This window comes from Bos javanicus, chromosome 22, assembly GCF_032452875.1.
Source record: "Bos javanicus breed banteng chromosome 22, ARS-OSU_banteng_1.0, whole genome shotgun sequence".
In the NCBI taxonomy this organism is placed as follows: Eukaryota; Metazoa; Chordata; class Mammalia; order Artiodactyla; family Bovidae; genus Bos; species Bos javanicus.
In genome coordinates, this window is record NC_083889.1 from 33,102,448 (window position 1) to 33,129,599 (window position 27,152).

Below are 27,152 nucleotides of genomic sequence, written 5' to 3' on the forward strand. Positions count from 1 at the left end.
CTCATTATTGTTTGAGAAAACCACAATGATTTCCTCAAGTTGTTGATCAAAATCCAAGGCTTTTGCCCAGCTGTTCTCTTTACCCAAGAAGCTTAAGTCACAACTCAGACCTCTTGTTACTTCTTCCCAGAAGTCTCAGTTTCCCAGCCTCCTTGAGATTCTTTGTTATTACATCCTCTCTGAATTCCTTTGCTCCAGAACATGCAGTTTCTACTTCAACAATCTGATGTATGATTAGAGTAAGATGTGTCTTCCCGGCTGGACTGTAGTTTCCATGAGAGTGAGGGACTAACGCTGTTCATCATTATGTGAACATGTGTTTGGCATAATTCCTGGCACATAGTCAATGCTCTGAAAAGAACTACTGAGTGAACAGATGACTGTCTTTAGACATAAGTCAATAGAAAATTATACTACATTATGGTAAATTCTGACAAATATTATCCAGGATATGCCAGGGACACAAAAAAGGGTATCTGTTTGATTTGGGTGCATAGGTTTGAGGAAAGGCCTCGGGAGCTGGTGCTGTAACTTGGTTGATGAACTTGGAGTGGGATGGGGTAGAGGGAGAAGAGCTTAGGGCACATTTTTGTCAGAGGGATTAATCAGGGTCAAGAGAAAAGTTTATACTGTATTAAAATTAGGAGATGATGAGAAAATGATGGATTTGAAAGGTATGTGATGGGAATGATGAGTGTGTATGTTGAAGATGCCTTCAGGAAGCTGTCATTCCCAAGGAAGGGAATACATGAAGTGGGAGGTACTCTGAACCTTTCCTACCTAGGTTTTCAGTGCTGGCTCCTACTCATCATTTCTAGCAGTTCTTCATTTGGGGTCTCAGATCTCCTGCTACCATGCTTAGAAGAAACGATTTAACTTCTCTAAGGCACTTGATTCTTCCTCTATAAAATGGGTTAATAATAGTACCTGTCTTATAAGGCTGCTGTTATGAGAAATACATAAAGTAAAACACAGGTCTAGCACCTATTAAGAGCTCAATAATTATAAGCTAGTACAATGATCAGTTTTAAATTCGTACTATAACTCGTGTCCCATATAGGTGATAAGAGCATTGCCAGCTGATATGGACTTAACCTCCCTTGTTTACAGGTAAGAGAATGAAGCAGATATCCAGAAAGAGCCCAGGAGGAAAGGTGACCGTCATTTGTGAACACTATGATGAGCCCATATGGACTCGCCTCAGTTTTAGCTGTCTTTAGGCCTCCTTCGTGCACTCTCTGCTCTCAGTACTCTATGCTAATCCCAGTATATTGTCACAATAACTTCCCTTTTCACTTGAGCCACTATTGAGAGGATTGCTGAGAACGGGTACCCAGCGTAGAGCAACACTGCTATATAAGCACCAAAGGGGAACATGAATGATCATTTCTGAGTCGCACTAGCATGCCATTCTATATCTGAAGGAATGTGACCTTCCCTTGAATGAGTGGCTAGTTAAGCACCCAACCATTATATCAGCCTAAGTAATACTGCTGACCTTGAATTTGAGTCCATTGAATTTTAAGGCTTCCCAGGTGACTCAGTGGTAAAGAATCCACCTGCCAATGGAGGAGTCGCAGGAGATGTGCATTCAATCCCTGAGTCAGAGAAGATCCTCTGGAGAAGGAATGGCAATGCAGTCTAGTGTTCTTGCCAGGATAATCCCATGAACAAAGAAGCCTGGTGGGCTATAGTCCATGAGGTCGCAGAGAGTCAGACACAATTGAGTGACTGAGCATGCATACCACTTAATTTTACCCTTAAATCTTTTAAATGAAGCAATAATGAGAATACTAAATACCATCGGGGCTTATAAGTAAAACTGGTGGCTTGGGGAAGGTGAGAATGTCCTACCAGTATCCTAGTTCTGTTGGAGATTTTGACTCCAACTGGTCTTGTGTGCTTGGTGTGTGAAACTTCATTTCTATGTCCACCACACCAGTTAAGGACCCTGATTCCTTTTTTCACTTCCTGGGAGCATACCTACGCAGAGTGGAAGACTAGAGAGGCAGGTGGTGATGACTCCTGTTGGACTATTTGTGTGCAATAGCTAGCTTCTATTCATGGGTGGTCTTCACTGGAAGGAAACCAAAAGGATATGAAGAGTGTGTTGACCTACTATGTATAGTAGTTTTTTTTGCTGGCAGCTGGAGAGATGGGTCCATAGGTGGTGACCCATGTCCCTGGCAGGAGTGGCATGTCTGTCTGTGCTCCAGTTTTCCTATTCATGTGGTCCTTCTTTTCTCCCTCCCTGGGCTCATGGCATCCATATCAGTTTGAGGGCAAAATATTCTCATCTTTCAATTTTCTAGCAGAGTTTCTGAATGACTTTTGAACTTAATAAAGATCATTTGGGCATCTCTTCTCTGGTTGGTGTGTAATTCACATCTTGTTGTTTAAGCTGGGAGCAGGCCCTCAAAACTTCAAAGAGCTTGATAGAATACAGTACTGATTTTTCAAAATACTATTCATCTGCATAAATTTCTACATGGGCCTCAGAAGGGGACAGAGTTTTACCACTTTCCTAGATGAAGTTACCACAATCTTCCACTTAGAAAGGGACCAGCATCCTCAGTGGCTTCCAGTGCTGTTAGAGAAGGACAGGGCTATAGATTTTCCTAGAAGTGTGAAATAATTCACCAGCCTCACTCATTATTCATATGGACAGCACATTAATAACACAGGACCCTGAAATCTTACCTTATCTAGGCTGGAGCCAAGCTAGAGGGATGAGGACCTGACTCCATAGATTTAGAACAACATTTTTTTCCCCTTTCTAAAAAAAAAATGATTAAAGGTGCTCTCATATCAGACAAGAACAGGTCTCTGAGAACACCTGAGCTCATTGTAGATAAATGGAAAGCGATGACTTTGGAGCTATGTTAGGGAAATTTTCTTATTGATGATTTTGGAATTCTGTGTAACCAAGTATATTCCAGCAAGATAACTGACAACGATTTGGGATATGTTGCATCATAATTACACACACACACACGCACATGCACCAACTTACACACTCTGACAAATGTTCATGCAGAGAGTTTTGTGTTTCTCAAGTGGCTACATAGGGCTTTACAATAGGATTTACTATATCTAGGTGCAAGTGTGGCAAATAGAAAGGGAAAAAGTGGAAGCTCGGACAGGTTTTATTTTTTTGGGCTCTAAATGCACTGAGGACAGTGACTGTAGACACGGAATTAAAAGACACTTGCTCCTTGGAAGGAAAGCTATGACAAGCTTAGTGTATTAAAAAGCAGAGATATCACTTTGCCAACCAAAGTCTGTACAGTCAAAGCTACAGTTTTTCCAATAGTCATCTACGGATGTGACAGTTGGACTTAAAGAAGGTTGAGGGCCAAAGAACCGATACTCTTGAATTGTGGTGCTTGAGAAGAATCTTGAGAGTTCCTTGGACAGCAAGGAGATTAAACCAGTCAGTCTTAAAGGAAATCAACCTCGACTGTTCATTGGAAGGAGTGATCCTGAAGCTCCAATATTTTGGCACCTGATGGGAAGAGCTGACTCATGGAAAAGACCCTGATGCTGGGAAAGATTGAAGGCAAAAAGAGAGAACGTTGGCAGAGGATGAGATGGTTGGATTGCATCACCAACTCAGTGCACAATGTTTTGAGCAAACTCGGGGAGACAGTGAGGGACAAGGAGGACTGTGTGTTGCAGTCCATGGAGTCACAAAGAACTAGACATGACTTAGCAACTGAACAAAAACAAGAAATATGCACTAATATACTTTCTTATTTAGTTTTCTCTCTGGAAAGGACATCAAAATCCTGAGATTTCTTAGGTGATATCTAGATTCATGAACCCAGTCCTGTTGAGGAAATGTGGTGAATTATATGTCTAAGAACTGTGGCTAAATAAAGTTAAGGCAAGGAGTTATAATGCCTGCGATTTGTATTACGTTCCCCAAACATCCAGTCTCATTAGAAACTTTCCTATTTATCTTACTTCTTTTCGGTGAACCAAATAAAGGAAAGTGGCTAACTAGTTGAGTTTGGAAGCTGTTTATCATTGAGTATAATTTATATGTAATTTTTCTCTCTTCCCTTAATACTGCATATTACTAAACCTTTCATCTCTGCATATAAACTCTGCAGAGTTTAATTTACATTTCTTCTCTTGAGTGAGTTTAAGCATTTTTTCCATGTTTACTAGCTATTCTTTTACAGAAAAAGTGAAGTATTTAAGATATTTTTTATGTTAAAAATAAAAAGGTTAAGACCATTTTCATAATAATGTGACATCATTTTGATTTATTGAGTTTCATGTGTATATCCATAAGCCTACATGTGCACAGATATTATCTGTAAGAATGCACAGAAATCTGGTAATGATGATTCCCTCTGGCAATTAAGATGTGAGAGGATTAGTGGAAAAAGGGAGGAGGAGGACTATTCTTATTTTGATCCTTTCTTTGCTGTTTTTGGATACATGTATTTCCATTTATGATGCTTCCCTGGTGGCTCAGTGGTAAAGAATCTGTGTGCCAATGCAGGAGATGTGGGTTCAATCCCTGACTTGGCAAGATCCCCTGGAGAAGGAAATGGCAATCCACTCCAGTATTCTTGCCTGGGAAATCTCGTGGACAGAGGATCTTGGTGGGCTATAGTCCATGGGGTTCAACAGAGTTGGACACAACTTAACAACTAAACAACAGCACTTGAATTTACACGAGGTTAGTACTTTTATATGAAAGAGCAAATTTCTTCCAACAAGTGATATGCTTGTTAGCTTTAGAATACTAGGGAAATGGCTTTGTGAGCCAGGAACCATACATTCCACTGTATTCAGGGATCAGGTAAGCAATATCAATGTGTCAGAGCCTGGTGTGTAAGAGGGAGTGGTGAATCCTGCGGGAACTGGAGTGTCCCATCAAAGAGCAAGCAAAGCCAATTTTCCCACTGCTCAGCCAAGGACCCAAGAACAGGTCTGACAGTAGTTTCTGCCAGTGGGCTCTCGGAGTTGGAACCTATGGCTTTAAACCAAAAAATGAAGAGTGACACCCACACTTGGAGGTATGGGACTATCTGAAAACTGAATACCCGTCTCTTTATCCTGACAAGGAGCAAATGGAGAAACAGCACTTTTATTAAGTGAGTGAAAGTGAAGCCGCTCAGTCGTGTCCGACTCTTTGCGACCCTATGGACTGTAACCCACCAGGCTCCTCTGTCCATGGGATTCTCCAGGCAAGACTACTGGAGTGGGTTGCCATTTCCTTCTCCAGGGGATCTTCGCAACCCAGGGATCGAAGCCAGGTCTCCCGCATTGCTGGCAGACGCTTTAACCTCTGAGCCACTGGGGAAGCACTTTTATTAGATGGTCTAAAAACTCTGTCAGCTCTTGTATACTCTTCTTCTCATTGCTCTGACTAATGTAGACTTGAATTCCTTACCTACCTGGGCAGGAATAGGTGCCAAGGAGGGGAGCAAAACAAAATTTACACAATTCAGAAATTATGCTTGGAAATGCAACAATTACACTAATGACGCTATAAAAGACCTTCTTCTAACAAGAACCATAGAATCTCCTTTCAGCAACAGCTCATGAAGAAACCAGTTGAACGCAGACTTCTGTCTATTAAACAAGCCAAAGTCTGCTTTGAAAGAGCGAGAAAAACTTTAAACAGAGATTGTAATGAAGGGACCATAGACAGCTACTGTGTCTTAGTCCACCATAGCAATTCATTATTTGTTATGTGTGGATGTTGAGTAACAAACGGCAGAACCAAAATAGGTTATCTTGTCTGTCCCCTAAAATATTTAATATGTGTGGATAAAAATAAGGGCTTAAGCTTTTTCATAGTACATTTCCCTGGAAGTTCGCTAGATGCTTTCCAAACCTAAGTTGAGCCTGACATATCACTGAAATGTGATAAACCACATTACTGCCAAGACCTGTTGTGCACTGCTTGGTCTTTGGAAAAGCCAGTCTTTGGCAAAACACTGAGTTACGGGCAAAGGAATTATCGGCTGGTCTTGGAATGCCTAAAGCACTCTCCTGGAAACAAAAACAAAAACACAGTCTAAACAGTCTAACACCAACATGGCCCCAAGTCCATTTCATGGAACATTGGGTCTGCAGGATATAAACAAGTGTTACACAGGAGAGGGTTCTATGGTCAAATATGTTTAGGGAATACTGGCCTAAAGTTCTACAGGTTCCTGGTCTGCAGAGCTTCTCACAGCCTTTAATATGCTATCATGTTTTAGAAGGCTAAGAAGGGGCTATAATATGCAGTATTTCTCGTACACATTTCATGCTATTCTACAGAAAATTGTTGCTGAATTTCAAATTTACTTCAGTTCTCTGATCTATCTATTCATGATGGGAATATAATGGCATGTGGTCAAGAAAATTTTCTTATGTATTTTCCAAAGGAGCAATCTTCAGAAGCAAGTTTTAGAGACATTCTGGTCCTGGAATCTCAAATAATACAATTTGAAAAAAAATAAAGTTTCAGTCTACCAAATAACACTTTATTTTGTGAAAATTAGTTATATGCTGTGAGATAATACAAATAAGTTGTTTGGAAAAATGAATGAAGTAATTTCATGGACAGATGTTTTAACATTCCTTCTAGGCATCCATTGTCTTCTGTCTCTTTTATCCCTTCTTCCTTGGTTCCTCTTTCCAGGCCCCTCTGTTCTTTGTACATCCCTCCAGTTCACTGACTGTGGGCCTCCTTTCCTATAATTCTGTTTTTTTTTTTTTCCTGGGTCTGAGTTTTTGTGTATCTTTCCTTTTGTCTCTTCTGCTCTTACCTTGGAAACTCGGTTGTGATAAGCCGGGAACAAAATGTAGTGATATATTTTGGAAGTTTCTCTTTAAGAAAACAGCCAGCAGTATGACGCCTTTTTCATTGTATTAACTGTACACTAATAGTCAAAAGCAAAATAATCTGGGGTTTCTATATCTGAGAAAGTTAGAAAGTTTTATGATGTGAGGCGGTCTCTTCTTGCTGCTATCTCTGGTTGGTAATCCCAGTGTAAGAAGACAAGAATACCAGGTAAAATTTGCTAGCAATCAGTCACTGAAATGGTCATAAGTTACAAGGAATGAGAAAGGAAGGCCTATCATCTTATCATGGAGATTTTTCTTACTTTTTTTGACACTAAAACTTCACAGTGAATGAAAAGTCCTCACTAAACAGTAGTTACAATGATTTTTTTCCACGTATTTGTCTAAGTTAGAAACATAAATTACATGAAAATAAAATACAAAATAGAGACAACTGCATGACAATTTTCCCATCAAGCAGTCACTTTATTCCGGACCCCCTCCCCAAACAATGACACTTCAATCATTCTACAAAACTGAAGCCATTATTTACTCAAATGCTTCTAATTGCTCAATGACAATGACCTTAGGAAGGGTAATCAATCAACCATTTCGAAGACACAGAAAGTGAAGGGGAAAGTATTGCCCAAAGTACTGAATGTTTCTGTAAGTATCCGTCATAGTTGCACTGTCTGTCTCTTCTCCCTCAAATATTTTGGCATTCTGCAAGAAAGCCTTTGGAATAGAACATGAGTGTGTTAGATTGTGGTTTGCCTATGCTTGCTAAATGGGGCCCTTGGAGTCAGATAGCCCAGGCAGACCTTCTGGCTCTGCCACTATGGCTATAAGATTTTGAGCAAGTCACTCAATTTCTGAGCCTCAATTTCCTGGTGAGTAAAACTGAAATAATCGAAGGTTACACCTTATGGGGCTGGGGTTAGAACTGAATAAACAGATTCTAAGGACTTGGAAAAGTGGAACATGGTAAGCCTTCAAGAAAATGTCAGCCACTCTTTTCATTATTATTATTATCATTATTCTTACTATTTATAGTCATTTATTTTTAAGACTTTGATACTCTTTTTATGCCACTATAGATCAATTAGAATAATAAAATACAACTTCACAGGCCTCCTAGAAATTAGGTGTTTTTGTTGTTTTCCATCATCTGCTTGGAAAAATTCTTCTCTTAAATAAATAATTATGCTTCTTCCATCATCTTCTTATTTATTGTATTCTAAATTTAGTCTCTGGAAAATAATTGGAGATTATGGAAAGACTACATTTTTAGTTGATCTCAACCAAAGATCTTGAGCAAGGGGCCACTCCATTTATATTGAGTTATAGAATAATTAATAAAAACACAACATGATGTGAATTCTAATGTAACAAACTCTATTCTCTCAGAATAGTGCTAGGCACACATCCAATTGTATAATGCTTTCTAAAATATCTGCAAAAGACTATGCCAAAATTTAGGTTGTTGAGTGTGTATTTTTGGTATTTTGGTATTATTAGGCAACAGAATATCACTTTTAAACTAAAAGTCCACTCCTTAAATATCTCTTCAAATATCATGTATTATACTTTTCAATGAGTTGCTAAGATTATACTGCTAAATGTAGGCCCTGTTTAAAACAATCTGGTCTCAGATTGTGAATCTTCAAACAATCCAATATAAGCATTTTGAAAAATCAAGCTGTGCCTCTGTTTTTGGAAACACTGCAAAAAGGCAACTGACCTGCAATTTCAGAGGAAAGCAAATAACAGCAATTGGAACACTTACCCTGGGAAATGCACTATGTAGAACAAAATATGTTTAGGGCAAATGTGGTATCTGGATTGCCAACTGTTGTCATGGACAGAAACTCATTTCTATCCATTTTTAGGATGAGAAGGGAAATGCATGAAACATCATAAATATGCCAAAGTGGAAGATAGTAAGATAAATGGTGGTACATCCTACCCTGAAATTTGTGTAGCTATTAACAATAATGTTTTTTAAAGAGTATGTATTAAGTTGGAAAATGTTCATCATATTGAGTTGGCCAAAATGTTCATTTTCTTATGGAAAAACCCAAACGACTATTTTGGCCAACCCGATATATTAACAGAAACAAGCTGTCTATCAAATAGTACTATAAGATTTTAGTTTAATAAAATATCTGCTTTGTGAGTTTCTTTCAATGGATTCAACCTCAAAGAAGGTATACTTATTTTCTTACAAAGCAATAATATTATGGGTGATTTTAATGGATGTGCTGTAGTTTTCAAAATTCTTACAATGAATATACATTTCAGAAGAAGACAGACCATTATTAGTGATATCCAGTATAAACACTTAGAAGCAGTTCCAAGAAAATATAGTGGCCAAAATGCCACTGTACTGAATTACTGTGAAGCAAAACTTCAGAAAATAATGTCTGTTTCTAAGCATTACCCACACTTTATCAGTAAGACAAAAAACTGACACCATCATTTAAGGAGCACTTGAGGAGAACCAGACATTAGACAAAGCACATTATACACATGATTTCCTTAGTTCTCATCACAACCTCATGAAGCAGAAACAATCTTATTCCCATTTACAGATGAGGAAACAGGTTAGGAAGCAACATGACTGGCCCAAGATCATCCCATTAGCAACTGGTACAGCTGGGATTCCACTTGTGTCTAATTTCATAGTTTATGGTCTTAATAACTACACTGGAACTGTTCCTTTATATATCCACTTCCTATTCAATTTGCATGTAGTGATCCAGGCCTTAAAAGAGTTTTGATCAAAGTAACCAGACACTTTTTACTACACAGGCCAATGGATTCCAAGATTTTTGAGGAGTAGAATGCTTTGGAAATTAGAAACAATGAGTGTGAGGCTATAGAATATGCTGCATTTTATTGACTTTTGCTCAGAAGATAGACACTAACAGCTGCTGCTGCTGCTGCTAAGTCACTTCAGTCGTGTCCAACTCTGTGCGACCCCATAGACAGCGGCCCACCAGGCTCCCCTGTCCCTGGGATTGTCCAGGCAAGAACACTGGAGTGGGTTGCCATTTCCTTCTCCAATGCATGAAAGGGAAAAGTGAAAGTGAAGTTGCTCAGTCGTGTCCGACTCTTCGCGACCCCATGGTCTGCAGCCTACCAGGCTCTTCCGTCCATGGGATTTTCCAGGCAAGAATACTGGAGTGAGGTGCCACTGTCTTCAGCTCTCCTGCCTAAACCTACCACACTAAAGGGCTCTGAGTTTCCAAAGTCAGACAGACTTCTTCTGAGAAACTAAAGTTACCGATATGTGGCTTAGCTTCTCAGAGAAACTTAGAGCCAAATGCCAGTTCCCCCTGTGTCGGCACAGACAGTGGGCTGCTCCCTGTGTTCTCCATTCAGATCCTGAAGGCAATTCTATTTCTAGGTAATCCGTGATTAAAAAAAAAAAAAAAAGGAACTGGAAACAAAATGGAGATTTATAGTTAAAAGACTCACTGCTTTCTTTGGCAGAGAAGAGGAGAAATCATCATGGTTTTATAATGTATATTGGCTTTAGGGGCCAAGAGTTTCCTCCTCTAAGAGGATGCAATGGCTTTTCTGCTCTAGCTGCCTGCTTTCCCTGCGGTGGAGGCGCCTTATGGTACTGACTGTGATCTAGAATAACTGAGTGCAAGTCTCTCAGCCACAGCCCCACTGACACTGGTGGCATGATAATCCTTTGCTGTGGGAGCTGTCCTGTCCATGGTAAGTTGGTGAGCAGCTTCCTTGGCTTGTACACACCAGATGCCGGTAGCACTCTTCTAGTTATAACAGATACCTGCACCAAAATTGTCTCCAGACATTGTCAAATGGCTCCTGAGAATTGCCCTAATTGAGAACTACAGATCACAGTGCATTCCTAAATCTAACCTTTTCACATCTTCTAAAAAAAAAAAAAACAGCTTGACCTTCCCATGGTACAGAATGCCCCAAGAGCTTGTCCCTCTGGCTGTGGCTGATTGGACAAAGGATAACGTGTGACCCAAGCCAGGTTGATCATATTTAGTCTTTTGGAGATGGCATTTAAGATACAGGAAGTGAAGTGAAGTGAAGTCGCTCAGTTGTGTCCAACTCTTTGTGACCCCATGGACTGTAGCCTACCAGGATCCTCCATCTATGGGATTTTCCAGGCAGGAGTATTGGAGTGGGTTGCCATTTCCTTCTCTAAGAGATCTCCCCAACCCAGGGATTGAACCTGGGTCTCCCACATTATAGGTAGACGCCTTACCATCTGAGCCACCAGGGAAGTCAATACAGGAAGTGAGTCAAATATACTTTTTGTATACCATGATGCTAAATGAGATCAGAGTTGGTACCACGGAAATTAAAAGCTTTACGCCAATCCCTAAATTATGGGAGAGCAAAAGATAAAATCCTTGAAGGAACCAGTCTACACAGAGAAGAATGAGGGAAAGAAAGATCGAAACAAAGAAAACAAGATGGAGGCTGCCTAAATGGCTTATGAATCCCATGACATTTGCTGAATTTCCTATAACTGAGTTCCCCAGGATTTTTCTGTTTTCTTAAAAAATAACTTTTACCTTTCTTGGTTTAGTTTGTGCGTGAATGTTTTCTTTCTAACCACCTAACGGTTCATAATGAAAATACACAGCATGAGCCAATCTAGAAGGTATCTTTCTCCATCTATATCTAGAGGTAGGACCATGGACCCTAAGTCAAGAGGTTTAGGTTATAATTCCCGCTGTATGACCAGAGCAAGTGAGTCACTTCTCTGAGTCCTGATTTCCTTACTTAAGATTTTGAAGGTCAACTCAAATCTGGTTCTAAAATGATGAAAGAGAAAGAGGGGAAGAGATATCTGTGATCCCTTTGAACTGTGGACTCTCTGTTTGACAGGCATATAAAATTGTTTATAGATGGTGGTCAAGACTAGGTATTAGAGTCAGTTAGTTTCATCTCAAGAGTTAGCAGAGCTACAGCTTATCAATCATGGGACCAATGGAACATTAATGAACCATTCTAAGGCTCAGTTTCCTCCATTTTTAAAATGGCAGGGAAAGTGTATCTACCCTGGTGGAAAGTGTATCTAGCCTTCAGGTTTTCAAGCCTTTTTTGTCCACTTCCGTGCTGGACAGATAGGGTTGACTTATATAACCCACAGGATATTGTGGAAACAATAAAGGATAACTTCTGAGGCTCTATCATAAAAGAAAAGGGTCACTCTGCGGGAAGCCAGCCACTACGGTGTGAAGACACCTAGCTTCCTTTGGAAGGGTGCATGTGGAAGGGAACAGAGGCCACCTGCCAACAGCTCTGTGAAGGGCCATCTTAAAACCAGCCTCCAGCATCAGTTGAGTCCTCAGATCTTGGCTGCAACAGAAGGGACCCCAAGCCAGAACCACCCAGCAAAGCTGAATTCCTGACCTATGGAAATTGTGAGATGGTGCCTAGTGCTTAAAACTGCTAACTTCGGGGGGAATGTGAATTGTTATATAGCAAGACATAAGAAAGATGGTATTGTTAGGATGAGTAAATAAAATAATGCATGGGTTTTGGACAGGGTATAGCAAATGGTGAACTCTCAGGGCACTTCTATCTGTTCTTGAATATATATGAAGCCCTAGAGCAGTGCCTGGGATACAGTAAATGCTCATTAAATACAGACTGAATGCCTGTCAGGTATTACTATCTTTACCACATTAATCATCATCATTATACATAAACTTGATCCAAAATCAATGCCAAAATGAGCTGGACCCTCAAACTCATAGACTTGAAAAAATTCCTTCACCTTATCTTTTCTAACACACATTCAAATACAGCTATTTGAAAAACCTAGAGCCAGAGAAACAAGAATTCAAACTCTGTGCAAAGGGCTGGCATTTGTCTAACTTTGCAGCATTGTAGAGACACCTTCTTTATTATCCTGAACCATATTTAGATGAAACAAAATATATATATATATTACACCACAACAACACAGGTGAACCCATAGAGAGAGGAGTGAAACCAGCTACTTACCATCGACACAGGAAGGTCGGTTTCTTGTTGTTCCAGCCACTTTCCCAGGTAGACAGGAACACTTGACTGTTTGCGACCGCTCCTCAATGCGGTTTTTATTACAACATCTGTGTGCAGCAATCACTTCACACGTCCCTCCTTCTGGCAAGAGAGAAAGAAGCGGGATGCTGATTAGAGATAATTCAGTGGCCATTCAGGTATGTGCACGTGTGAGTGGAGGGGTTCGGAAAGTGAAAAACGTAAAGGGAAGGGTTTCCATAAAGTAGAGTTACTATGGGATTCTCTCCTACACCATGTATCTATACATGTATACAAGATTGCATACAAGGGATGTGTCATGTCATCTGGGAGAAGACAGGCATCAGGGCACAACATTTTAAATGCAACAAAGAGCAACAACAAAGAGCCCTCAAGAGGCAACACTTCTGGGCTGTATGTACGAAGAGGCAGTGGAGCAGTGAATGCCCGGAGATTTGGAGAGCTCACCCCTGCATTATCTTTGTGTTTAGAATTCTCTGAGCTCCCACTAATGACAAGAAACTGACACTCCAGTGGTATAGAACCTGCAGTGGCAAGAAAACTGCCCTGAAATGAGCTTTCCCTCCTAGTACCCACTCACTCTCAAGGGAGTTGAATAGAAAATCTAGTTGAAGAGTCATTTCCCCAAACCAGATCTCACCCAAAAATGATAGAAAAAGAAAATCAGTATGTGCTTCAAATAGAATCTCAAATTACAGACCAAGGCATATGGCTTCACTTAATTATTACAGATCAGCCATGCTCTCTTCAGCATTTACTGGCAACCTAATGTATGCAACTCTCTGTTAGGTTCTTAACAGGTGCTCTGCTGGGTCTGTCTAAAGGCCAGTGAAATTCAAGTGGACCTTTTCAGCCCAAAGGATACCAGCTAAGCCAGTTCTCCAGGGACATAAGAGGTACTCCAAGTGATCAGAAACTTGGGATTTATTTCACCAACCTCAAGTTTTGCATTCAGGAAGAACGTTTTCCATTTGTCTGTAACACTTAGAATCCTAGGCATTTAGGACTCTGTTGGCAGTTAATTCCTCAAGCATTTGTTAAGCAACCTCTGTCTATAAGTTACTGTGTTCTAAACTATACAGGATGTGTATCCAGCCTGTATATGGTGGACACTTAAGAAACACCAATACAGTATACTAACACATATATATGGAATTTAGAAAGATGGTAACGATAACCCTGTATGCAAGACAGCAAAAGAGACACAGATGTATAGAACAGTCTTTTGGACTCTGTAGGAGAGTGAAGGGGGGATGATTTGGGAGAATGGCATTGAAACATGTATAATATCATATAAGAAACAAATCGCCAGTCCAGGTTCAATGCAGGATACAGGATGCTTGGGGCTGGTGCACTGGGATGACCCAGAGGGATGGTATGGGGAGGGAGGTGAGAGGGGGGGTCAGGATTGGGAACACGTGTACACCCTTGGCGGGTTCATGTTGATGTATGGCAAAACCAATACAATATTGTAAAGTGCTGCTGCTGCTAAGTCGCTTCAGTCGTGTCCAACTCTGTGCAACCCCATAGACGGCAGCCCACCAGGCTCCAATGTCCCTGGGATTTTCCAGGCAAGAACACTGGAGTGGGTTGTCATTTCCTTCTCCAATGAAGGAAAGTGAAAAGTGAAAGGGAAGTCGCTCAGTCGTGTCCGACTCTAGGGACCCCATGGACTGCAGCCCACCAGGCTCCTCCATCCATGGGATTTTCCAGGCAAGAGTGGGGTGCCATTTTCTTCTCCGATATTGTAAAGTAATTAGTCTCTAATTAAAATAAATAAATTAAAAAAAAGAAACACTGAAACAAAGGAGCAGAGGGAGGGAAGAGAGGAGGAAGGGAAGAATTTAAACACAACTCCATCCTGATCTGAAACAGTGTAACTCAGGGGCTTGCAATGCAGGGGCGGGGGATGGGATTGTTTTGCTAGTCGCCCTCGCTGTCAATCAAACGTGGCAAAGTCTGAAGACATTTTTCATTGTCATTACAGGTAGAGGGTGAGAGCTAATGGCATCTAGAGGGTAGAAACCAGGGACGCCCCTAAACATCCCAGAGTACACAGAACAGACCCCACAACAAAGAATTATCTGACCCAAATGTCAATAGAGCCAAGAAACCCTGGTATAATACGACGGGAACAATCACAAGAATCTCTGACTGGACTTCCCTGGTGGTCCAGTCATTAAGAATCTGCCTGCCAATGCGGGTACCATGGGTTCCATCTGTGGTCCTGGAAGATCCCACATGTCACGGAGCAACTCAGGTGAAGCACCAGAACTACTAATACAGAGCCTGCGCTCTAGAGCGCACAAGCCGCAGCCGCTGCCCCTGCACCGCGTGCCCAGAGCCGGGGCTCCCCACGAGAGAGGCCGTGGCAGTGAGAAGCCCACACCCTGCAATGAAGAGTAGTCCCTGCTCACCACCAGCAGAAAAAGCCCACATAGTAACGGACAGCCAAAAACAACCAAACAAAAATCTCTGACTTAAGCAGATGAACTGTGTCTTCCTCAATAGGATGAAAGAGTTTGGGCTTTCAAACAAACCTGTTCTAGCCTGAATCTCAGCTCTGTCACTGTTGAAGTCCCTCAGTTTTGTTATCTATAAAGTACAAATATCTGTAAAGTACAAATAAAAATAACCTTGCGTCACGAGTTATGTAAGTATTAACCAAGGTAACACGCGTTAGCACTGAGTTGAGTTCATATATGGTGCCTATGTTGGGAATGTCCAATCACACTGATGTTATATTTCTTTGGGGATACTCCCCTCCTTTCTGCCTCAGGAAAGTTCAAACAGGTTTTCTCCCAGAATACCCTTTCCTGTCTTCCCATTCCTGCATCCACCACTCACACATCAAATGCATAGACTGATTACAAAGGTCGGATCCTTAGAGACATTCCCTAATCACCAGTTTCCATTCTCTTAGAACTGTACACATTTGCTTGCACGACTGTAACCACAAAACTGTAAGCCTGGTCAGAGTCAAGGTTGTTGCTTGTCTCTCCACAACACTATAGTCAATAACTGGTGTGGTTAATCCATAACTATTGAAAGAATAAGTAAATTAATGAAAATCAACAGGATAAGTATCGAGTTCTTTGGACACAGATGGAAGGGGACACCCATTCCTTTTTAAAGAATTAGGAAGGCTACTGAAGTTGAGTTGAAAGGTAGGGCTTCAGCAGGGGACGATGACGGGGAAGCATTTTGCTAATGTGAGAGGTTGGAATATGATTTTAAAACAAATGTTTAATCTTAGGACGACATAGGACAGAAAATTTATGAAGATAGTATAGTGAGTTCCCATATATCCCACACTCTACTACATATTTCCTAGTTTTAGGCCCTTAATATTAACATCACATATTAGTATACTACACTTGTTACAATTGATGAACAAATACTGATACAGTGTTATTAGCTAAAGTCTAGGCTTCATTCCGATTTTTTTACCTTTTGCCTAATGTTTTTTCTATGCCAGGACACTTCCAGGATCCCACATTAATTTTAGTTATCTTATCTCTTTAGGTTTCCTTGGTTATGACAGTTTCTCAGACATTCTTTCCTTTTTGAGAACCTGGACAGTTTTGAGCAGTGTTTTTTTTGTTTGTTTTGTTTTTTATAAAATGTCCCTCAAATGAGATTTTTCTTATGGTTTTCTCATGATTAAACTGTTCTGTGTTTTTGGAGGAGGACCCTGGAGGTACAGTACCATTCTCATGACATCAAATCAAGAGTACATATCATCAACATGACTCATTACTCTTGATGTTGACCTTGATCACATGGTTGATTCAGTACTTGTCAGATTTCTCTACCATAAAGTTACACTCCTTCTCCACTCGCTATGGCGTCCTCTTTGGAAAGATTTCACTGACAACAGCCCATCCTTAGAGAATACAGAGTTATTTATGCTCTGTCTCCATCTCTGTGGGGTTGCAGTATCCATTACAATTATTGGAAATCCTTCTACAAGGTATATAAGTCTGTTCTCTGCCATTTATTTAATTATTTATTATTTACATCAGCAAATTATTTATATTAATTGATTGATGAATTAATCATATCAGTATGGGTTCATGGCTCATTGTTATTTATTTATCCTTTGGGTTATAATCCAATACTATGCTATTTATTTTGTTGATCAAGATGGTCCAGATTTGGCCATTATGAACTTTTCTAGTTGATTTGCCTTCTTCTTCTCTTCTTCTTTTTAAAAGCACTTCCTTTCTTTCTGGCCCTGTGTTATGATCCTGCCTCATCATATATATTTCCTGCCCTAGTCCTAGAATTAGCCATATCTCTAAGGAGAGTCAAGGTATTTTAAATACCTGGGACAATATTTTAAATATTGGAACAGATGGAACTGAGGACTTGAAACAGGACTGAACAGAAGAGGACTTTCATCTTCAGGGAGAGGCATTGGGGGTGATTCTGCTTTGCAATGAGGTACAACGTGACTATGAAGCTAAGGAAAGATGTGACCTGGATACTGCTCTTGAGCGACACCATGTCTACTCTTTGACCCCATTCAGGAGGGGTCAGAGAGGGCAAAGAAGAAGAAACAAGAGGCCGCTGCAGAATTCTAAGCAGTAAGTAAGCAGGCTTGAACTTGGATGATGAGAAGAGTATTTCCGTCTCACCACCTGCCCATCACTGGATGGCAGTTAATGAAAGAGCAGGGCTAGAGGCACAGTTCGCTCTTTAACATCGACACTTGCAATCATGTTACTTTAGCTCATAATTGTCAGCAACAAGTGTCCCCAGTTAAGTCACTAATAACTAGTTTTATACTTCATGAAAATACCACTAATTCTAAAGTCACCGCTTAAGTTTAATGTAAGATTGGAGCAACATTTTTGATTGAAAATGGCACAAGGCATATGAAAGCTCTCGTTTCATTTAGAGCCAAGCTGGCAGGGTGACAGACAAGCCAGATCATCTGAATTACTGACCGAGTTTTATAATATGGACAAGGAGGTGGCCATTGGAGGCCCAGAGCCAGTTCTCACTGCCCTGCTGTGGCAATGGCTTAGTCACTAAGTCATGTCTGACTCTTTGTGACCCCATGGACTGTAGCCCACCAAGCTCCTCTGTCCATGGGTATTCTCCAGGCAAGAGTACTGGAGTGGGTTGCCATTTCCTTCTCCAGGGGATCGTCCCAACCCAGGGATCAAACCTGGGTCTCCTGCATTGCAGGCAGATTCTTTACCATCTGAGCCACCAGGGAAGCACTGTTGTAGATGACTGAATTCTGTTCCCTGTCAGGTCCGTGCTCACTACACTTTAGTGAGCTCTGATTTGGGTGCTGTCCTTGGCACTTTACCTACATTAACTGTGAACCTCCCAGGAACTACACAAGGCATTGTTTCCACTCAACAGATGAAAGGGAGGTTGAATAACCTGCCCAGAGTCACACAAGTGTGCCCCAAGTATGTTGTACTCCAAACTCACATGTTTTCTGCATCTTGTCACAAGACTTTCTTTGATGATGAAGAACTTCCAAAAGGAAGTTTGACACTTTGTTTAGAAGGGGTATCAGGGTTAGGCATTCAACCTACCCCTCCCATAACTGTGTCCTTGACCTCACTTACTCCACCCTTCTCTCCTTCCCTCTGCTCCAGGGCCACTGGTCTCTTTGCAGACTACTGGCTGAACGTGGCAGGAGTGATTCCTCTTGAGGGTTGCTCTGATTCAGAGAGCAAACTACCTGAACAAGTTGAACTCTGTAACACCTAGGACTCCTGTCCAGTGGATCCCTGGCTCACTCTCAACTCTTCCATATCTTTTTCAAATGTCAGTTTACCAGAGACACTTTTGACCACCCTACTGAAATCAACTGAGCGACTTTTACTCGTTGAAATCGTAATTCCCTTAGTCAGCACCCATGATTTCACTTTGCTCTGTGCCAGCCACTGCCCCATACCCAGCCACCAGGGTACTTGTAACTTACCAAATACAGTATATAATTTATTTATGTATTATATACTTACTGTGTGTTTCTCAGTGGACTGCAATTTTCTCAAGGACAGGGATTCCTGATGTTTCCCATTAAATATTGTCTGTCACATTATTGTTAGGATTTCAAAAGTACTTTTGATGCATATTTCATTAAAACTGAAAAACTGTTCAAAGATAGAAATAGGACTATTGTCATCTGTACTTGTTTGAGTGAGGATGCAGACTTAAAGCAGCCAAATGACATAGCCATAAAAGAATCGGCAATGATAATAGTATTCCAAGTGTTAATCATTCACTGACTATTTACTATTAATACGTTACTGACATCATGGTAGATACTGTATAAAGCTTCAATTTATTACATACTCAAAAAGCCCAATGAGGTCATGATGACCCTCATTTACAGAGGAGGCATGTGTCATCAAGAGCAGCTTAACACTTACCACATTTTACTTAGCAAGTACCTGTCAGCATCTGGACCAGAATTTAGATCCTCTGACCCCATATATGTATCCTTTCCCCAGTCCCACCCTGGCACATATGCTGCCTTTTCTCTGAAAAGGGACAGGGAATTGACAAGTGCTCCATTTTCATTAAAATCTTGTACATAAAGTCAGTGACCCCAGACCACATCTTCCTTAGGCTAATGGATGATGGTTTGCACACTGGGAGCCTGGGGCAACTGGAGCAACTGGGTTGCTCTAAATAATGAGCTCATCTGATCTTGACAAGTTGAACTATGGCTTCATTGACACCTACTGCTCAGGTACACCAATGTGGAGACCAGAACAGAGTCTCAGAGAACCACAGGACCCTGCCATTCAGAATGTCTGATGGGCCCTGCCATATATGCAGACCTGATTCCCAAGGTTTATGCTTGTGACTGACCTAGCCACAGTCAATCAGAGAAATGTAATCTTTCAGTAGAAATTTAATCTTTCTTTAGAATACTAACTATGAAACCCTGGTCCATAGGCTTGCAATTACAAAAAAAAGTTACTTTTTTTGGAAAAAGCTCAGATATGCAGTCCTTTGATTAGAATTTTTCAAGTTTTGCCTCATGAGACTTCACGGATTATCTGAGGGGGTTCAGTTATATCCACTAGAAGAAAGGAGAAAGCAACTCTTGATAATTTATTTTTAATATTCAGTATAGCACTTCAATGTTTTATTTAAATGTTTATTTTAACATTCAGTATAATCCTTCAAGGGGATTCCTTTGCTAAGGAAAAAGTTAAAACCACTGTACTCGGCTGATGAGCAGCTCGAAAGCTAATATCAAGTGACAAGTATTTGATGGATGGATGATTGAACAAGATGAAACATGAATTACAAGTCTGTCGTGGATTACTGCACATTTAACAAGGAACTTACTGTTTCTGAGATGTTTAGATGTCTTTGGTACAGAATTGTATAGTAAGTTGGTACGATACACTCCCCATTTTCAATTTCTATGTTTAGTATTATTTTTATTTCTTGGCTATCTCAGAAGCCCACATTTACTTTGATCCACCCAAGACACAGGGAGAGGCTGATCCAATTCTGTGAAAAGAAATAAAATTCTGGATTTCTATAATAACCACGTGGATAAAACTTTTCAAGACCCTCTGGAGTTGACTGTATTTTTCTTTACCTATTGGCCTCACTAGCCGGCTACTTCAAAAAAGAGACTTAAAATAAAAATATTCCCAGATTTGGTTCCTGTGAAAGGAAAGAGTTAAGTTTGTCATAACCCTTTCTGGGAACTAGAAAATTGTTCTTTTAAATCTATTTTATCTGCATTTTAAGAATTACCTAGTGAACTGTCCTTTCAAACCCAACTAGCAAGGTTATTGCAAAATCATAATGATAATATTTGTCATGTAAATGCCTTTCAGTCTTTGGCACTAATACCTGACCATTCTAAATTTTATCTCAATCCAAGTCAAAATGATTTCAAGATGATCTATGGCCTCTCAAAGCAAAGTCATTTAAGTGCTCAGAAAACTGAGCTTTCCTTTCTTGCTTACGGATTACCTGGAAACTTGCTTCTTTTCTGGATTTCACTCAGCATCTGTAGAACCAGCCAAGAAGACAGGTGAAGTAACCTTTTCACTACTGGCAGAGAATGTGTCGTAATACAAGCCAGTATGGGATTTGTTTGTACTATTCAGATTTTCTAGTTTGTGGTTTGTATCATGGCTTTGTCTATAGAAAACACACCTAAGGTGAAATGCTGCTGCTAAGTCGCTTCAGTCGTGTCCGACTCTGTGCGACCCCATAGACGGCAGCCCACCAGGCTCCACTGTCCCTGGGATTCTCCAGGCAAGAACACTGGAGTGGGTTGCCATTTCCTTCTCCAAGGCAGGAAAGTGAAAAGTGAAAGGGAAGTCGCTCAGTCGTGTCCGACTCTTTGCGACCCCATGGACTACAGCCCACCAGGCTCCTCCGTCCATGGGATTTTCCAGGCAAGAATGCTGGAATAGGGTGCCATTGCCTTCTCTGAAGGTGAAATATAAGAAATTAGCCTTCTACCCTAAATCTAATCTTAGAAGGGGGCCCTATTGTTCTTCTAGATTAGAAGGTAAATACAGTAATTACATGATGAATGCAGGCCAATCTGAAAAAGTTAGATGTGTTAGATGGACATCAGTTTCCTAGTTTTCCCTCCAATACACATTTTTAAAACAGTGGCCTGCTTCCCACTCTTTTACCCCATGTTTCCCAGGAGGCGATGGGCAAGTCCCCTGCCGAGAAGCTCTCCAAGGCAGCTCTCCACTTTTTCTGTCTACTCTTTCTTTTGGATTTGTCAGCATTTGGAGTGCATTATCAAAACCTATTTTTAACAGGAAGAGAAAGTTCCTAATAGCCCCAAAGGGGGAAAAAAAAAAGACAGCATTTCAAGTTTATTTCTGGCAGCAATAACTCTTTCTGAGATGGAAAAGTTTACAAAAATTTTCAAGCCCAATATGTTCCTAGCAATGATCCCTCCTTCCCAATTCAATGCATCGCTGTCTTGCCCTGTATTGGTGAGGAAACAAAAAGAAGATAAATTGCTAAGGATAATATTTCTTTAAAAGAGAGTCCCTGTGAATGACAATTATACATCTTGAAGGAAAGGGAAGATGAGATTAGGGATGATTGGCAGGTGGATGGCTAAAAATCTGATGATTGGGATCTTAAATGGTTTGTCCCCCCCCTCCCCCACCATGGACATCTAGTAGAAATAGCTTATACTGACAAAACTGATTGATCTGAGCTACAAACTGGGTCAACCATTTAAAAATGGTCACTTGTGGGAGATTGCTAATATCTAATCCTTTTCATCTGTCAGAGAGTTTGACACTAGTATATTTTGGTGTTGATGGTTTCATGTCCATGACCAAGCGTAGCCAAGCAATTCGAAATGATCACAACACCAAGTTTTCTGGGAAAGAAGATGCTAGGGGAGAATGTAAGGTTGAGATGGAAAATAATCTTTTTTTTTTTTTTGAAGTTAATGTAAGTCTAAACTCTGTATTTTGGAAGGAGGGGGGCTCCTGTACTCACTATTCAGGTCTTTTTTAGGTGGTCTCCTTGAATCAGATTGTAAGTTAAAGCTCTCTTCTATATGACCCTACAAGCTCATATAATTACCCCATAATAATATTTACAATGCACTATTTTGGCACTTTTAAAGAATATCTCACTTTTCTTATCTCCATAAGAGCAGCAACTTTTATATTTCATTATGTTATTACTGGGTCCATTTCTGGCCAGTAATTATTTGGTGAATGAACCTCTTCCACAAAGACTAGGTTTTGTCCCCCATGTCTCCTAATTGAAATGATTGGTTTATCACCTCTCCATCCTGTTGGGTTACACATTCTGTAATGGTAGGAAGCTCATCTTGTTTACTTCTTTATCGCTAGTGTCTGGAACATGTGTGTGTGTGTGCTTAGTGGGTCAGTCATGTCCAGCTCTTTGCAGCCCCATGGGCTGTAGCCTGCTAGGCTCCTCTGTCCATGGAGTTTTCCAGGCAAGAATGCTGAAGTGGGTTGCCATTTCCTTCTTCAGGGGAACTTCCTGACCCAGGGAATGAACCTTGTGTCTCCTTCATTGGCAGGCAGATTCTTTACCACTGTGCCACCTGGAAAACCCATAGTACGTGGTACAGACATTCTCGTACTTGCTAGATTACTGAGTAATTAAATAACTGAATGAGGGAAAGAAGAAAGAAAGGAAAAGAAGCAGAGGAGGGAAGAAGGAAAGTGTTAGATAGAAGAAAGAAAGAGGAAGAAAGAAGAAGAGAAGGGAAAAAATGAAATGTTGTTAGATATTAATCCTCTTTGGGGATCTTTTCCTGAGTATCCAATATGTGGTCTTTTCAGAAAACGAACTTGAATGATAAATGTAGCTTTTGCAAAGAAGTGACCTTCTAATACACCTTCTAGAAAAATCAGCTTGGAACTTTGGTTTTGGGGGAGAGCCAAATTGTACAAAGGAAAAGATTTTTACTCTAAGCAAAATGACTGAAAAATGAAATTGCAATAAAGAGTAACCATAAGGAAACTTCAGTCCTCATTAATGCTAAAGCCAGGATATATCTGCTTATAGTAGAAGCCAATTTTTGGAGGAAATGAATAAAATGTGATTAAGGAATGCTAAGACTGACATGATAATTCGGATCTAGCATTTTAACTTTATTGCAAATGGTTCCTTTCTTTGAAAGCTGTTAAATGTAAGAAGCACAGGTGTTTTGATATTCACTTTTATAGGACTTCTCGATCAAGGCCTTATAAATAGCTCTCTTGGAATCTATTGTAGCGGATGTCAGAAATGCATATTTAAGACTGTGTTAAAAATGCTTTATTGACCCAATGGACTGGAAGGAAGCTCCAAGTGTCTTTGTAAATCATTGACAAGAGAGACACTAATGGATCTTTAAGCATGTCTTGGTCAAGGAGGGCAAAACGGCTGCTTGATTTGTTTAAACTTGAGATTAAACAAATTACCATCTCCTCTGTCCCAGGGTTCTGTGGTATATACAGTGTAGACAAATGCAGGAAAAAGAAACAAATTCTGGGCCAAACAGTCATGTCTGAGGCAGTAGAGCAAAATGAATAAAATATTGTAGAGTCAGGCCCCCAAAGTTCAAGTCCTAAATCAGCTTCCTATTGTCTTCTATTCTATGTCTCAGGGTTCTCCTCTGTAAAATGTGAATAATAATAATATTAACTTATTAGGGTTAGTGTGAGGACTAAATGAGTATGAGAATTAAGTGAGTGCAGGCAAACTGATTATAATAAATAGCTGTTAATACACTGACCAGCACACAGCATGTCCACCGTAAATAAGAACTGACATTTTTCTTACTGTTCACATAAAAAATGAAACCCAATTTCAAAGACACTACCAGAGGCAGTTATATGTGACGTGAATTTTGATGGAAGGACACAATTCTGAAAGGTTGGAAAATGGAAGCATTTAGTTTTCAAGTTCCAAGACTCTCCTGTCAGATGTGTGAACTGTTGGTGCAATGACGGGTGGTCTACGGGCTTTCTACTTTGCATCCTTGCTTCATCTGCTCTTAAGTCTTTATTCATTTTTATTCTGTTTCTTCATGATGTTTATTTAATGGCATACCAGCAGGAATACACTCTGAGAAGGAAGCCCAGTAACAATGATAAACTTTAAAAAATTCTCTTAAGGAGGGCTTCTCTGGTGGTCTAGTGGTTAAGAATCTGCTCTGCAATGTAAGGGGACACCAGTCTGATCCCTGGTTTGGGGGGATCCCACCTGCCATGGAGCAGCTTAGCCTCTGCTCCACAACTACTGAGTCTGCTTTCTAGAGCCCACGAGCGGCAATCACTGAGCCCACATGCTGCGACTATTGAAGCCCACAGCCCAGATCCTGTGCTCCACAAGAGAAGCCACCACAATGAGAAGCCCCAGCACCTCAAGAAGAGTAGTCCCTGCTCACCAAAACTAGAGAAAGCCCAACCATAACAATAACAATGAAGACCTAGAGCAGCCAACAATAAATAAATAAAAATACAATTTAAAAATAATTCTCTTAAAAGGGGATTCTTCTATTAGCCTCCATGGGTAAGTATATGGATATTAAAAGGAACATGAGTAATGACAATACACAAACTCCATTATCAAAACATAAAAGGACAGCAGGCAATGCAACGGCCCAGAATCTATTGTCTCTAAATCATAACTATTTTATGACATATTTTCTTCCAGATAAACAAAAATACACACTCATGGAACAATATTCCTGAGTTAGCTTAGAAGCAAAAACAAGAAGATCAAGGTACAATTTCAGATTATCCAAGGAGAAATGGCTTTAAAATAACATCCCCTGAAAGAAGCGTTTTTAGTTTAGGGTCTGATTTTCTCTGCTGGGTCCTCTTGCTGAGTCTTAAACTGATCTTAAATTCTAAGTCCTTTCTGTGGTACCCACAGGAGAACCACATGAAAATCCATAGGCATTAGCTTTTACTTCCATCTATGGTGAAGCGACTTAGCAGCAGCAGCAGCGTGGTCTAATCACTCTCAAACTCCTAAGTGAATTACTAAGTTTTAGGCAATCTGTTACACAAATACTAAAATTAACATTTTGCTTATGTCTATTGAATCCTATGGGCTTCCCTGGTTGCTCAAATGGTAAAGAATCTGCCTGCAAAGGAGGAGACCAGGGTTCAGTGCCTGGGTTGGGAAGATCCCCTGGAAAAGGGTATGGTAACCCACTCCAGTATTCTTGCCTGGAGAATACCACGGACAGAGGAGCCTGGTGGACTACAGTCCATGGGGTTACAAAGAGTCAGATATGACTGAGTGATTCACACACACACACACACACACACACACACACACACACACACTGAACTCTATAACGGTTTTGTGAAGAAGTGGTCTCTACATTATCAATGGTTGAGACTTTTCTTAGACCTAAAGGATCCACGTGTAGTAGGATATTTAAGACTATAGCATTTGAGATTGTATTTTAGAGCCATATTGACGGGATTTAAATGCTGCCTCCAGCCTTTGGGATCTGTATTATGTCAGGAAGATCATTTACACTTTCTATTCTTAGTTTCCTCATCTGTAAAATGGGGAAAATAACAATACTTTCATGATTAGGGAGTTGTGAGGATAAATGAGGCACTTGAATTATGCCTGAAGAACCGTACAAGTGTTTGCTGTTAATAGTCTTGCTATTTTTAATTTTAGCTGTTGTAACCATTAGGACTTCTGAATGACTATCTCTGACTCTCCTTCCCCTAGGTTTAGGGTAGTTCCCAGTCCCCTTGTGGGAGGCAGGGCCATCTGAGTATTTCTGTATTAAAGGAAGTGATCTGTTATTTTCATATTATTGTTTAGTTGCGAAGTTATGTCTGATCTTTGCAACCCCATGGACTGTAGCCCACCAGGCTCCTCTGTCCTTGGGATTTCCCAGGCAAGTATACTGGAGAGGGTTGCCATTTCCTTCTCCAGGGTATCTTCCCGAGCCAGGGATTGAACACAGGTCTCCTGCACTGGCAGGAAAATTCTTTACTGCTGAGCCACCAGGGAAGCCCATCACTTTCATACCAAGCTTTTAATTCCTTGTGGAAGACTCTGGAGCTCTCTTCCTGTTGGTGTAGTAACCAGCAGTGTTTTAGATCAGGGATCAGCCAACTTTTTCTATAAAGGTCTCAGGTCAAAAATGTTTTTAGTATTGTCGGCCATCTGATCTCCGTGGCAATTACCAAACTCTGCAGTTGGAACACAACCATGAACAAAACATAAATAAAAGGTATGGCTGTGCATAAATAAAATTTTGTGTATGGAAAGTGAAACTTGAACGTCATGTAATTTTTTAGGGGTCATAAAATATTCTTCTTTTGATTTTTTCTAGCCATTGAAAAAGGTAGAAATCATTCTTAGCTCATAAGCTATAAAAAGAAAACCAAATGGTGGGCCAGATTTGGTCTATGGACTAGTGTGCCCACCCCTATTTTGGATATTGGCTGCTCCAGCAGTTCTAGTTCCTGGATGACACCTCCAAACACAATCACAGTGAGGAACCACAAAGGGCGTGTTGCTTGATCAAGAAATAAACCTTCATTGTTTTAAGCCAATGAGAGTTGCAGGTGGTTTGTTATTGCAGTTCAATACAGCCTAATCTGACTCATGTATTATTCTTTAAGGTGATGAGAATGAAAAAGGTGTATTACCCCCTTAAGAGAGCTTAACTTGCTTCTGTAAATATTTAGTGATAACTAAGGTGGAACCATTCCAAGGCTTTTACCCATGAAATACAGTCTTTCAAATCGATGCCATCCATGAAGAACGGGAATGAGATATAGCCGCTCAGCTTCCTCCTCTGTGCACATATCTCATCC

At 40.4% G+C, this 27,152-nt stretch overlaps 1 protein-coding gene across 1 annotated transcript in view; it reads right to left on the reverse strand.

The window, feature by feature from the left end:
- The window catches only part of TAFA1 (TAFA chemokine like family member 1), a 504,542-nt gene that overhangs the window by 99,494 nt on the left and 377,896 nt on the right, over nt 1–27,152 (reverse strand). The window contains exon 3 of the mRNA XM_061396437.1: nt 12,802–12,942. Coding sequence (XP_061252421.1) covers nt 12,802–12,942 — 141 coding nt within the window. The remainder of the gene's footprint in view (nt 1–12,801; nt 12,943–27,152) is intronic.